At 37.1% G+C, this 14,129-nt stretch overlaps 1 protein-coding gene across 1 annotated transcript in view; it reads right to left on the reverse strand.

Moving 5' to 3' along the window:
* Positions 1-13,011, reverse strand: part of LOC104612468 (ion channel POLLUX-like protein, putative (DUF1012)) — a 153,338-nt gene extending 140,327 nt beyond the window's left edge. Inside the window, exons 1-3 of the mRNA XM_088895082.1 lie at positions 12,699-13,011; positions 11,152-11,228; positions 6,376-6,545 (exon numbers count right to left, since the gene is read on the reverse strand). Coding sequence (XP_088751208.1) covers positions 6,376-6,545; positions 11,152-11,228; positions 12,699-12,775 — 324 coding nt within the window. The 5' untranslated portion in view covers positions 12,776-13,011. The remainder of the gene's footprint in view (positions 1-6,375; positions 6,546-11,151; positions 11,229-12,698) is intronic.
* Between the last annotated feature and the right edge of the window lie 1,118 nt (positions 13,012-14,129).

Below are 14,129 nucleotides of genomic sequence, written 5' to 3' on the forward strand. Positions count from 1 at the left end.
AGTACATTGGAGGTAAACATAATGCTTCTAGCCACCTCCAAGATGTGCCTATTCTTCCTTTCGGCAACCCCATTCTATTGTGGTGTATGAGGGCAAGTGCTCTGGTGAATAACTCCATGATTAAGGAGGTAAGAGGTCAATGGCTTAGCAAAGTATTCCTTTGCATTATCAGATCTAAGAACTTTGATTTTGGCCCCAAACTAGGTGAGAATCATCTGATGAAAGTTTTGGGTCAGAGTGGGAACCTCATCTCGAGAACGCATAAGATAGACCCAAGAAAAACGGGTATGGTCATCAATAAACAACAGAAAATATCTGTACCCACCCATAGAAGGGATGTGATATGGCCCCCAAACATCAGTATGCACAATATCAAAAGAATAATTACTCCTTTTATTACTCAAAGAATAAGTTGTTCTACAATGTTTGGCAAACTCACAACTCTCACATCTCAACTTGGACAACTCAACAGACTCAAATAAAGCAGAAAACAGACTCTTCAAGGACCGGAAAGGTAAATGATCTAATCGATTATGCCAAAGAATAGCCGGACTCACAAACTGAGAAACAAAGGACTTCTTATCCACTAGCTCTTCCCAACGAGAACTCTCTCCGAGCAGATAGATCCCATTCATCTCATGGCCAGTCCCAATCACCTTCCTCATCTCCAAGTCCTGAAAAACACATCGGTCAGGGAAAAAAAGTTACTGAACAGTTCATATGTTTGGTAATACTACTGACTGAAAGCAGGTTAGTATCAAGCTTAGGAACATGCAAGACAGAAGATAAAGAGATAGTATCTGATAACTTGATGTCACCCTTGCCAGAAATGGGAACAAGAGAGCCATTAGCAATGGATACTCTATCTCTACCGGAGGACAAGTGATAAGTAGTGAACAATGATGGCAAACTAGTCATATGGTCGGATGCACCTGAATCTATTACCCAACAGTGTTCAGTATTACTTGGAGCTGAAGCATGGTAGGCTGAGGCTCAAGTACCTGAATGTGCAAATGCAAATGTGGCAGAGGCTGATGGTGACTGAGATGGCTGAGCTGGACTCCCAACTTCCTTTTCCAACTATATTAGGGCAGCCCGAACCGCGGCTAAGGTCTCTAGGGGTGTGCCTTTTGTGCCTGACAAGGATGTTGAATCAGTATTCACAGCCACATGAGCATTACCCTTCTTATTTCTCAGTTTTGCTGGGACCAAATGAGGATGCAGCTTCCAACAAGTATCTTTTGTGTGCTTGGGTTTCTTGCAATGTTCACATACCAGGTCCCGTTTATCTTCCTTCTTCCTGTCCCTTTCTGGATCACCCCCTAACTTAGGTTTAACAACTGCCAGGGCTGGGGAAAGGGGTTGAGGTTGCATCATGACTTTCCTCCTGGTCTCTTCACTATGCACCAGGGAGTATGCTTGAGAGAGGGTCACACTATCTCTAGTCAGTATCTGTTGCCTCACAATGTCATATTTTGAATTCAGGCCGGCCAGAAATTCAAACACCCTATTTGTCTCGACTTGCTTTCTATGAGTCTGTGCATCTTCGGGACTCTCCCACTCAAGAGTCTCTAGATGATCAATCTCATGCCACAGGGATTTCAAGGTAGAGAAGTAGACAGAAACTAGTTTCTCTCCTTGTTTAAGACTATTCACTTCACACTTCAGTTCATAGGCTCTGGCAACATTAAGTGGTTAGGAATAGGTTTCTTTCATAACATCCCATATCTCCTTGGCAGTCTTTGCCCATAAGTAATTTCGGTTGATATGTAGCTGCATAGAATTACACAGCCATGCCATAACCAAGTAGTTCTCTTGAACCCACTTGGTATACATTGGGTCCTCCTTGGAAGGTTCTTTCACATCTCCCCAGAGGTAGCCTAGTTTTCCCCTTCCCCCAATAGCTATCATGGCTGATTGGGCCCATTCCAAGTAGCTTGACCCGTCAAATCTCACAGTTGTAATCTGAAACCCAATTTCAGATATACTATCATAACTGTTGTTCCCAAAACTACCTTCTCCCTGATTTTTAAACTCCATCTTTGGTCAAGAATCAATAGTTACGAACTGTTAGGATCAATTCAACTGAAAACAGCACTTGGACAGTCGATCACAATCAGAAATCAGTATGGAATCAATGCAGGTCTGATCTAAAACCAATCTGTAATCACGGTATATGCATGAAACTAGTGCAGGTCTGATCTGAAACCAATCAGCATTCACAGTACCAAGCAGTCCGTACAAGTTTTTCACCCCCTAAAAGTGTTCAAAACCAAAAATAGGTCTGAAACCAGCTTAGAGAGCAATCTGAGATGCTGGAACAGAATTAGGGTTTCAATCGTAGGTCTGAAATAAGTGCTCAGCCGCACTTTCCAAGCAGTCCGTACAGTTAGGTCTTGTCGTAGGGTCAATGTGAAACCCTAAAACTGATCACCTCTGAGAGAAAACCCAAAACAAGCACTTTCCAAGTAGATAAAAAAGTTTGGCCCAACAGTTAGGTTTGCCGCAAGGTTAATGTCAAACCCTAGAATAGAGAGAAAACCCTAAAACAGTTCGGCCGCTCCTTCTAGATAGGTCCAACCTATCTTGACTGATAGCAATCTCTAAAAACAAATAAGACTTACCCAGAGAATGTTGTTCGCTACCTTCCAAGGTTGCCTGAACCCTAGCCTTCTCTGATTCTTCCTGATTACCAACACTCTGCAAGCCGTGGCAAGTCTTCAACAGCTGCTAAACTCTTCTTGTAACCTCCAAGAACCATCCAGCCAACAAATACTTCTTCATAAACTTCCAGCCCTAGATAGTTCTCATGTGATCGGCTGGACTAGACTCACATGAGAAACCCTAGATAGGCTCTAATACCAAGTAGACGATCAAGGCAACAATCAGCCTTGAACCCTAATAAATTTCAGATTAAAAAAAGTAGAAGAAAAGTAAGAGGAAGAAAGAAAAGAGAGGAGAAGAACTGGAGAACACAAAGGTTTGAAAGAAAGGACATATTCTAATCATCTGCCGCCGCCACTCTCTTAGTATTTATAGGTTATGTTCAGTACATAGGGGAAAGGACAGATCTGCCCTCAGTACTTACATGACAAATAAAGCAAATAAAAACTGAAATAAATAACAACTGAAATAACAAACTAATCACCAACTGACACTACCATGACTGAAACAAATAATTACACATACTGTCCTACGAACACAGTGGGGACCACAGTTGTGGGCCCCACATCAGTGTTCTCTACAGACACTAACTTAAAAAACTCTGCATACGACTTTCACGATCTTAAAGGACAAATGACCAAGATGAGCATGCAAAAGTTTTATCTAGGATACATTACAAGAGGGGATGTAACTTGGTTGGGATTACTAAGTTAGCACGCCAATGATTGATAAAGTAAAGCATCCAAAAGGTAGATCCCATTGGATTAGGACTAAATGGGTCTAACCCCCAATAGATCAGGCTGAGTTAGGGTTTTGCTAACCCCAGACCCCTATATATAGAGAAGTCATGTAGATGGTTATGTCATGTGACCCTTTATTTCAGGTTTTATGTATTTATTTTGTTTTTGGTATTTTGGTGATATGCTCGAATCACCCACAGGGGGCGTTTGAATAGTGCAGTACCACACTGAACCCCCTCTCCCTCTTGAAACAATGTTTATCATGAAACTTTCTTGAATAAACAATAGGTTACAAATAGTTACATTGAAATGTGTGTGAATTTTCTATAATAGATAACATAGTCAAGGTTCAAAGTATTGATACGATACACCCCATGTCAGGCATATCATATCATATCTTTGGGTTTCCGATATACCTATTTAAAGGTGCTTTCAGGAAATCAATATTTTTATTGATTAAACAATACAAAAATATGTGTAAAAATGAAACTTTGAAAAAACTAAAAAATATAAAAATCGTGGCGTAAAAAGTATCAATACACCCACCCCTACCAATACACTTGGGTGTATCAATACTTTAAACCTTAAACATAGTGACTAGTGACATTGAAGAATCTGTAAAGATAGCCTTCACTAAAAACAAGGATATTGTTCACGAATCAAGGCAAGATTGTCTCAGTTGAGGCAAAATCATACCAAACCCAACCATTAACATCCCTAGGGAGGGCTCTGTCCTCATTCTTGTGTATTTCATATTTTATTCTAGAAGAAAACCAATCCAAGAATTTCCTACTTGTACAACAAGAAAAATAAGAAGGAAGAAGAGACAAAGAGCTGTTCAAGAGAAAGAAGAAGTTGGAAGAAAAGAGGAAGAGAAGAGAAGAGAAAAAGTGCCCCTCTCTCACTCCCTTAGTCTTTTTATATATGTGCTGGATTAATTTAAGGAAAAATTACATGGATGCCCCTGGTTAGGCGGCTGACCCAATAAACATAAGAACTAAATGTGTTAAGGGCCCATAAAGACAGTCCATTACAGCATAAATAAATAATAAACAGTTGAACTAAAGCAAGGCCCATTCAGCCACCAAACTAAGGCCCATTTGGCCCAATCTCTCTACAATTCTTTGTGAATAAAATATCTGATCATTTACTGATAAAGAACATAAACCCACAAAGAATAAGCATTATTTCAGTTCTCAAAAACTTTCCAATCATAACATTGTGTTGCATTTGTAGAAATAAACAAACTTTGACTGCTAGTCTCCATGAGTCTATCTTATGCTGAAGTGGAAAGAAACCTTCAGAGAGACTAGGTCTCTATCATCCAAAATGAATATCCCATTCAGATGGGTGCCAAGATTTGCCAATTCTTTTGCTAATTAGCTTGTATTGTATGTCGCCATTATGTTTCTGAGGTTTAATCTTGTCTTATCTAATGCAGAGAAAACATGTTGCCTGTACTAATACTCGCTTTGCAGGTAATAAATTTTCATTGTACCAACCAACAAGAACATCTAAATAAAGAAATATTCTTAGTACTTTGAGCAATAAAGAGATTCTTAATACTGAATTTCTGATAAAACTCCAAGTTGGAAACAATGTATGACTTGGGAGGTTTCTGAAACTCATCAAGACTTACAAAATTGAAAAGGTTTACTAAAATTTATTAAGAATTTAGGATTAATGGCAAAATAAAAATAGTAAATTTAGATATTTTAATAATAAAGTTTGAACTTATCAAGAATAACCTGCTCATTTGTTACGTTTGAAAGTAAATGTGCTCTAATGGATTCTATCATTGGCAAAGTAGAAGGCACTCTCAGACAGTGGGTTGCTATCCTGAAGGAGTTTGAGCCTTTGAGGGTATCACATTAGATCACCTTAGAAGACAACGGGACTATAATTTTTTATCCCTCTTTTGCATCATGTTAGATCCCTCTTTTGTATCCCGAGTCCTATGTGATAGGAGAATATTGCTTGGGATAAAACGAAATTTTATAAAATGGTTACAAGTCCAAAAATGAGCATAGCAGAAATGCAAATGTTGAGATGGATAAGTAGGGAAAATACAAAATATGGGATCAGATTAAGTTATTTTAAGGAACCTAGGATTACCAAACAGTTGATAAAATGAAGGACAATGGACTACGATGGTTTTAATCACACAGATGAAGGGGCAGAACAAAAAAAACATGGGTTGAAATTCATCAAAAAAAAGGACATGGGTTGAAGTAGTGAGAAATGATTTAAGGGTCCATTAACTTAGCAATGGATATGGCACTGAACAGAGCGGAATGACAGAACAGGGTTCATGTAACCAACCCCATAATACCATATAGTTAGAACAAGGCTTAGTTGAGTTGAGTTTTGTATTGTATTGTGGTGTAGTGCAGGATACTTTGCCCTCTTACTTTCCTGTTTTCTAGTTGTCTCTATTGAATAATGTACTCTTTTATATGTTTCTGAAGGAATCTCTCCCTTTTTTGGATAAAATTCATCAGTTATCAAAAAATATATATATCCTAGGCATTCCTCTCAGAAAATATATAGAGACAGACTGCATATAGAAATTTGTCTATATTCAATGCAAGAAAATTATAAGGTTTTCTTCAAGAGAACAGCACCTATAATATAAAAATATCAAACCTATATTCATTACAAGAACAGAAGAGTTAGGATTTTTTTTTTCATGGGAAACAAATTTTTGTTGGAAAATAAAGGTGAGGGAGAAGGAATAATAAACAAATATAACAACCCATCCATGATAAACCAAAAGGGAAAATTACAAACAAAGAATTCAAGGGGAACAAATAAGAAGGCCCTAGTCAAGATTCCCATTCTCAATAAAGCCTGAAAGGAAATCTCTCTAGCAGTCATGAGGTGAAATTTTTGCTTAACATGGAAGAGAAAATAAATTCTAAAACTCAACCAGTCATGATATGAAAAAGCAGTATATATTTTGAGATATTACTGGCAGTTCCCCTTTGGATTTTTTATGTGTTCCAAGTTCTTTTCCTTCAACTTTTTCCTCCTGAGGACAATTCTCCAAGCCCATCTTAAAGACCTGAGCATTCCAAAAATTTGATGATGCTGGGGCATATAACTTATTCTGTATATTTTCAGCATTGACTTCCCAATTTCCTGGAAATAAACAGCTATAGTTCCTTAGAATGATGTGAAATAACAAAGAGAAGATATAAATCAACCATCTTTCATGCTACTACACCAACCTATTCATCAAGTAGAACTGTGTCTTTATAGAATTCTACAGTTGTTAAAGGTCAAAGTTACCAATCTAGTGGTGGAAAGGGATTCCATAATAATAGTGGGATGATGCAAGCAAAATAGTGCAGGTCAATGGTTACACAGGCATGCAATGGAGGTAAAAAGGCTGATCAAGGAGATAAGGGCAACCTTCATATTGAGACATAAGTCAGCCAAAGGTATGGCTGGATAATCTGGGAAGAGGAGTAACAGAGATCACTCTCTATTGGGGAGTGACTTCCGGGGGGAAGTTTGTAACTGTGTGTCTGTATAAAGTAAAAAGCAGAAACTATGTCATAGTGATAGAGGGATGGTGCAAGTAAAATAGTGCAGGTCAATGGCTACACAGGCATGCAATGGAGGCAAAAAGGCTGATCAAGGAGATAAGGACAACCTTCAAGGAGATAAGGAAGTTTGTAACTGTGTGCCTGTATAAAGTAAAAAAATCAGAAACTATGGGCGTAGCAATGCTAGCCAAAAATATCTAATGCCATGCAAAAGTGAAGAAGTTATTTTTCAACAATACCAGCCAAAAAATAAATAAATGCTAATTGAATAAATTATACAAAATATCTGACCATAAATGTGTCATAACCATGGTTCTCAATTCAGCAATATTTGGTGAAATTTCACCAAAATCTAGCTATTCTCTAAGGGCCAATAAAAATATCATTGAAATCATTTTCCCTTCATATCACCAATATAGTGAGATATTTGGATATCAGTGCTAAACTAAACATGAGATTTTGAATTTTCAGATTATCCAGAATGGAATGGCAAAACAGGATTCATGTAGCCGACCCCATATAGTTGGGATGATGATGATGAGAATATCCCAGATGTGATTCACCAGTACTCATATTATAATTCAAAGAAAATGGATTGCTATTCTGGACGTGATTCACTAGTCATATTATAATTCTGAAAAGGGACACATAACTGGAATGGGGGATTCTCAATGAACATATTTGGTAACAAAAATGGACAGAAATCAGAAATTTCATCTTGGAAAGTGAATGACATACATACAGAAGAGAAAATTACTTAGAGAGAGAGAGAGAGATGACTTTTTTATTTTTAGAGAACTGGCATAGTTGGACATGTACTATAATTATATTGATGCACAATACTGTGGCCACAATGCTCATGAAAATGGGCTTGAGCCTCCTCAAAACCCCATGTGGTATTGAGTCTACTGACTATCAAGGAATATATCAAAAAAGAAGAGCTTTACTTGATTATTCATGTTCTTAAATGCATATAGTGTATAACTCTTGATTCTGAATACATGTTTCTTTGATGGTAATGAACTAAATGATTTCAGTAATCAGTATACCTATTTAAGTCTCTCTTATTTAATATATATTTTTTGAGAAAAGGGAAAGTATGGATTCCATTAAGAAAACAAAAGTATCCCTGTACAACAAAACGACTGTACACAGGGAATGTACAACAGCTACCCAAGTAGCTCTATAAACCCAAACCCTGCTTTACAAAAATATTCTCATGCACAAAAAAAAAGGCATTATAGTTTCTATCTTTGAACAGCCAGCCAACAAAACATCTTCCCCAAATTCTTTTGGAATAGAGAATCTGGATAGCCTCCCCTGTTCTTGAATATCCCAGCATTTCTCTCCTGCCAAGTGCCAAATACACCAGAAGACCACTGCTGGAACAATGCTCCAAACCAACCTCCCTCTCTTCCTCAAGCCTTGGATCCTCCAGCCTTTTACAAATTCCACAACAGATTCCGGGCAGAAGCTACTTACTGAAAACAATCCCAAAGTTCTGGACCATGGTTCATTTGTGAAGCCATAATGCAACAATAAATGATTTACAGATTCCAAATATCATCACACAGCACACAATTAGGGGAATCTACCACTATGCCCCTTCCCCATCAGATTGTCTCTTGCCTGTTCAAATATGCAGACCATACAAAGAAGGCAACTCTACGAGGAATGGGTGTTGCACCAAATAATATTAACTAGTACAGATTGATCCTCAGAACTTGCTATAAAGTTGGGGAGAGATCTCATAGTGAAGCTGCCCGACTTTTCCCACTCCCAGATTCTTCTATTAGTTCTGCTAACATCTACCTGTGTGCTGTACAGCAAATGCAACAACTCCACCACAGAATCCATCTCACAGTCATTTCTTCCAAACTGAGGTGTTGAAACCACATTTCCCTCCTATATTTTCAAGTAATCAGCCACCCAAGCCACTTTATCACAATGTTTTAAAAACCGACCCAAAGGCTGAACCGTTTCTGCCTTTGGGTCATGGGTCACCAGTTTGACCGTCTGGATTGAACGGATCAGACCATGCCATGTCAGCATATGTATATATATGTGTATAGGTATGTATAAACATGTAATTTACTGATAAAAAATGCTTTTTATTTTTAGATGTAATATATATAAATGTATTTATTTTTTAGATGTAATATATATAAATATTATTTTATGTATAATTTATATTTTTAATTCAGTTTTTAATTTTTTATTTGTAAAAAATGCTAAAATTTGCGATTTGATGCCCAAAAAAGGGTATTTTTGGTGAAATTAGCGAGGCAAGGCACCTTTAGCTCCCTAGGATGCATAGACCTCGAAAAGTTATCCAAAATTAATAAAAAAAAAAAAGATCACCCCAATCAGACATCTGAGTGCAAAGTTATGGCTTTCAAAAGTTTGCATATACATTGAGTGTGCAGCCCGTGACCTATTGACCAGGTCGAACGGTTTTTGACCAAATGGTGGGTTTCATGCAAACCGGACACAAAATCTTGACTGGGCAACAGTTTAAACAGTTCAACCGTCCGGGTCAATAGCGGGTTGAAAACACTGCTTTATCAGTGTCCAAATCACATTTTCCCTTCAAAACTTAACAAGGATTGTATCACCTATCTTGAGTCCTACACCTTTGGAGAACATGCTGTAGGATCTTTGAATACCCTTCCACATTGAACACACATAAGATTGGTTAGAGACATCCAGATCCCACCCCAAATTCCTAGAACCATACTCAGCCAAAATCACTCTTCTCCATAGCCCATCTTGTTGGCCACCAAACCTCCAGAAGCATTTTCTGAGCAACGCAATTTTTACATGATTCAACCTCCTAAATCCCTCTCTGTTTTTTTTACTTACTTTACTCCAGTTGACTAAACGATACTTCTTTTCCTCCCTTCAACCCCTCCATAGAAAGTTGTTTCTTATGGATTTTGAATCTTAAATGTGCAACCATACTTCTTGTAACAATTCCTGAAGTTTCATTAACAAATTTTATGATTTTAGGCTGCATTGGGGGTGGGGGTGGGGGACTTTTCCTCTCTAAACAGGTTTTCTAATAAATACTTTGAAATAAGCACTTATAAGATAAGCACTGTTCTAGAGTTTGGTGGTGGTCCGCTTTTCGTAAAAAAATGTGCTTCTCATAAATGTAAAAAGCCATAAGTCTTTTTTGGCCTTTTTGAACAGGCTTTTAGATCTGGAAAAATACCATTTACAGATTTTTCACCAAGCGTTATTTTTGGGCGCTTTTGGCTTCTTGAACGCAATGAGCCCCACAGGCGCTTATTAGAAGCCTTGCAAAATGCAGCCGAAGCACTGGTTAGAGAAGTACTTTTTGGGTGTTTGGTGAGGAACTTATTCAATCAGATATTTCGTTATAAAAACTGCTTCCCAGAAATGCACAAGCTATAAGCCTTTTTTTTTACTTCTGTGAAATGGCTTCTATAAGCCATCTCTGGCTTTTTTACCAAACATATTTTTTGGGTGCTCTTAGCTTCCTAGATGCAATAAGCCACAGAAGCACTTTTAGAAGCCCCCCAAACACAGCCTTAGTAATCTTTCCCTAATTTCTCTATATTTTCCAAATATCTTAGTAGTAAAGTATCTCCAACCTTTCCAAATAACTTAGTAGCTCAAGAGAGAGGTTCTCCTCTGTTCAGATCTCAGATTTGGGAACTACCGCAAGGCCTTGGTTTAATGTTTTCAATGAGTATTGATCAAGTAGAGGTGGAGGGTGAATCATGAATTGTTACTGGTGGATGGTTCATGTTAATGTTCTAACTTCTAAAGCCTAGCCTCTTGGCCCATTAAATCCATACTTTCATAATCCATTTGGTACATCAGCAAAGCTGTCTTACACTAGTGATTTCACAAATGTTTTTCAAAATGATGATGGACACTTGAAACAAATACTGCTTTTTTGAATAAGTTTACCAATGCAGTCTCCACTACAACAAAAATCTTCTCAAAACTTTTTTTAACTCATCTCATTTAAAATTTGGAAAATCTTGATGCCAAGGACCACATGCCAAATCTGTCATACTTTGTTACAGTCAAACCAATCACAAAAATTGTCAGAAACAAGCTCACCAAGCCAGAGTATAATAGAATAAAAGTGCATTTTCAACCATGGAATGCTACAGAAATAAAGACTAATTCCATGTTTTCTAAGTGATACAGTTTGAACTCACCTCCACTTACTCTCCAAAAAGATTCAGCATGTAAAGCTGGAGACTGGATCCACCAACAACAATACAACCTTAAATTTCTGGAAACAAAATTAAAAAAAATCAATATCATAACTTGAAGCTCCAGTGTCCCAATGAAATTCAGGACCTAAATTATACAAATACAGCATCTGGGAATATCATTGATGAATGTGTAACAATGTATAAATAGTTAATAAAATTTTGGAAGCTTAAAAAGGCATCCACTTGCAAGTCTTACAAAGGTTTTTGAATCTGAATCTCTAGTACTTCCATTAAACAACAATAAAAACGGTGTGAAATAGCTCCAATGTCCAAACAAGCAAGTTATCTTCTCTCATACCACAACTAATCATGATAAGGGTGCTAGTTGTCTATGAATGGTAGAGCATGATGATTGCCTGTATTGCAAACTAGGAGCCTAGGACAGTTGACATCTTTAACAGGCACCTAACAGAGCTCATCTTGCAATATACACAGGTCGAAGATAGTATTAGTAACACCCAACATATTTCTTAGGCTCGTATTAAGGAAATCCCAATAATCATGATAAGGGTGTTAGTTGTCTATGAATAGTAGAGCATGATGATTGCCTGTATAGAAAACTAGGAGCCTAGGACAGTTAACATCTTTAACAGGTACCTAACAGAGATCATCTTGCAATATACACAGGTCGAAGACAGTATTAGTAACTTACAACATATTTCTTAGGCTCGTATTTAAGGAAATCCCAATATCACCACTAAGTAACATCAGAAAACAAATATCAGTAATAATTAACGAATTCCAAGACCCAAAGCATGGATAAGGACTTTAATTTCCTGGTCTTTTCTGCTTAGTAGCAAGTCATACCATCTTTAATATAACCACTAAAATTTGCAATGTTTCATATAGCAAAATAATGAAGCTTTTATAATTGACTGAAAAATAAAAAACTGTATTTAGGTCGATGCAGCATTCAGCTTCAAGTATAATATCACTTCAATTTGGGTATGCTCAAATACCTATCGACATGGTCCGCTGCATAATACAAACACGAAAGACTGAGGTTTTCAGTCCAATTCAGAATGAGTTGCAGCAAGTCCAGATCAGAACAAGTAGCACGCTAGCAACCATTTTACAGTCTTCAAAGAATCTTGTATGAAATGTAACAATAGATTACTGAAAAAGAAAACGTTCCTTCCCATTAACAGCAATTTGTGAATTGAAGCTTTCAAGATTGACTTGAAATTCCCTCCTTATTCAGCTTAAAGTATCAAAACTTTATCAATCTAACCATCAAGTGGGGCCTTCATTAATTGTAATTCAAACATCACCATAAGCTAGATTTTTTCTAATGGCAAATAATAAGACGAAGAGATTAACTCAACAATGTTGTAACTTCCGCAAGTTCCACTTAAATAACTACAAAATTTTAAGAAATTTAAAAAACGTATGAATAAACTTCAAACACATTGAATTTGCACCAAGAAAAAGAACATTGAATTAAAATTCTAGAGACAAGAAAAACGAAGAAGAGGAAGACCGAAGACCTCTTCGTAGAACTCTTGCCGGGCCTCAAAATTCGAGGTGAATTCCATGAGTGAGAGCTCTGCAATTGGTGAATCATCTTTCTCTCACTGTTTTCGAGTTACTGAGAGATGAATAGAAAAGATTGTCCGCTTTGAATTACGGAACTAGAACATTTTCACTTCAGTGAGATCGCGGAGAAAGACGACAAAAAATGTAAAGTCACGGTCAACAGTACAAACGGAATGAAAAGAAACTTTCTGTGAACTGTTTGCTGGACCACACTGCTGATGTGTGCTGAAGTGGAGCGCCTTTCTCTCTCTCTCTGGCTCTCGTGCTCTCGCTCTCGTTTCTAACTTTTTATTAGTTATTACTCTTTTTTTTTCTTATATTTCCCATTGGAATTACGAATATGCCACGACCAAGAGGGTTAATTACAAAACTGAAAAACAGAAAAAAAAAAAAAAAAAGTAAGAAACTACTGTAGGATGGGGCTGCGATCCATTTATTTATATTGTAATTCAAATCAAATCATATGCATATGATATCTAGCGATTATAATCAAATATTATATAGTATAAATAAAGGGTAAATTTCTTAAACTATCCCTAGTGTTCACGAAATTGATACACGGTATCCTTAGTGTTTAATGTTTAGCTATTCAGGGTGTTTCATATAGGCACCATCTCAGCATTTTTTCTCTTGCTTTTCTGTATACATAAAAAATGTAAAAGTAAACTTTGGTTTATGTGCATGTTAACCGTGTGTAAAAGTTATTTTTTGAATCTTTCATAAACGGCCAAGCATTTATTCATTGAAGTGGTACCTAGCTGTCATAAACAATTGCAATTATTGTATTTCTCGGTTTTACCAGTAAATAAAGTACAAATGTTTATTTAATAAACATAAACGAAACCAAACACATACATTATCTTGTGGTATCCTTAGTTTTCTTACAATTGACTAGCTTTACCCCTGCGTCCGTTAATGTTCCATCAAAATTCATACACACGTGACATCACGTGATGTATAAATTTTCTTCAAAACCCAAATTTGCCCTTTGTCCTTCTCCCTTCTTCTTCACTGTCCCTCTCCCCAGCGGCAGCTACAGCGAATCACTCTACAACCGTTTCACTCCCTGTCTCTCTGCCGCCATCGCAACCACTGTCATTTTCAGCTACGATGATGTCAATGGTAGTTCTCTGTTCATTGTTGAGAAGACGATGAACAGAGATGAAGATGGATGAAGGATAAGCAGAGGAAGGAGGAGAAAGAGAAAAAGAAGAGGGGATGAAATTTAAGAAATAATGGAGAGCAAATTTGACATTTTGTTTCCTTCCGTTAGTACTTAACAACAACGACAATTGTCAAAATACTTAAGGGTACTGCAAGACAATAGCTAAACAGTAAGGGTACCGTGTATCAATTTCATGAATAGTAGGGGTAGTTTAAGA

This window comes from Nelumbo nucifera, chromosome 1 (genome assembly GCF_055504915.1).
Source record: "Nelumbo nucifera cultivar China Antique chromosome 1, China Antique-T2T, whole genome shotgun sequence".
NCBI lineage: Eukaryota > Viridiplantae > Streptophyta > Magnoliopsida > Proteales > Nelumbonaceae > Nelumbo > Nelumbo nucifera.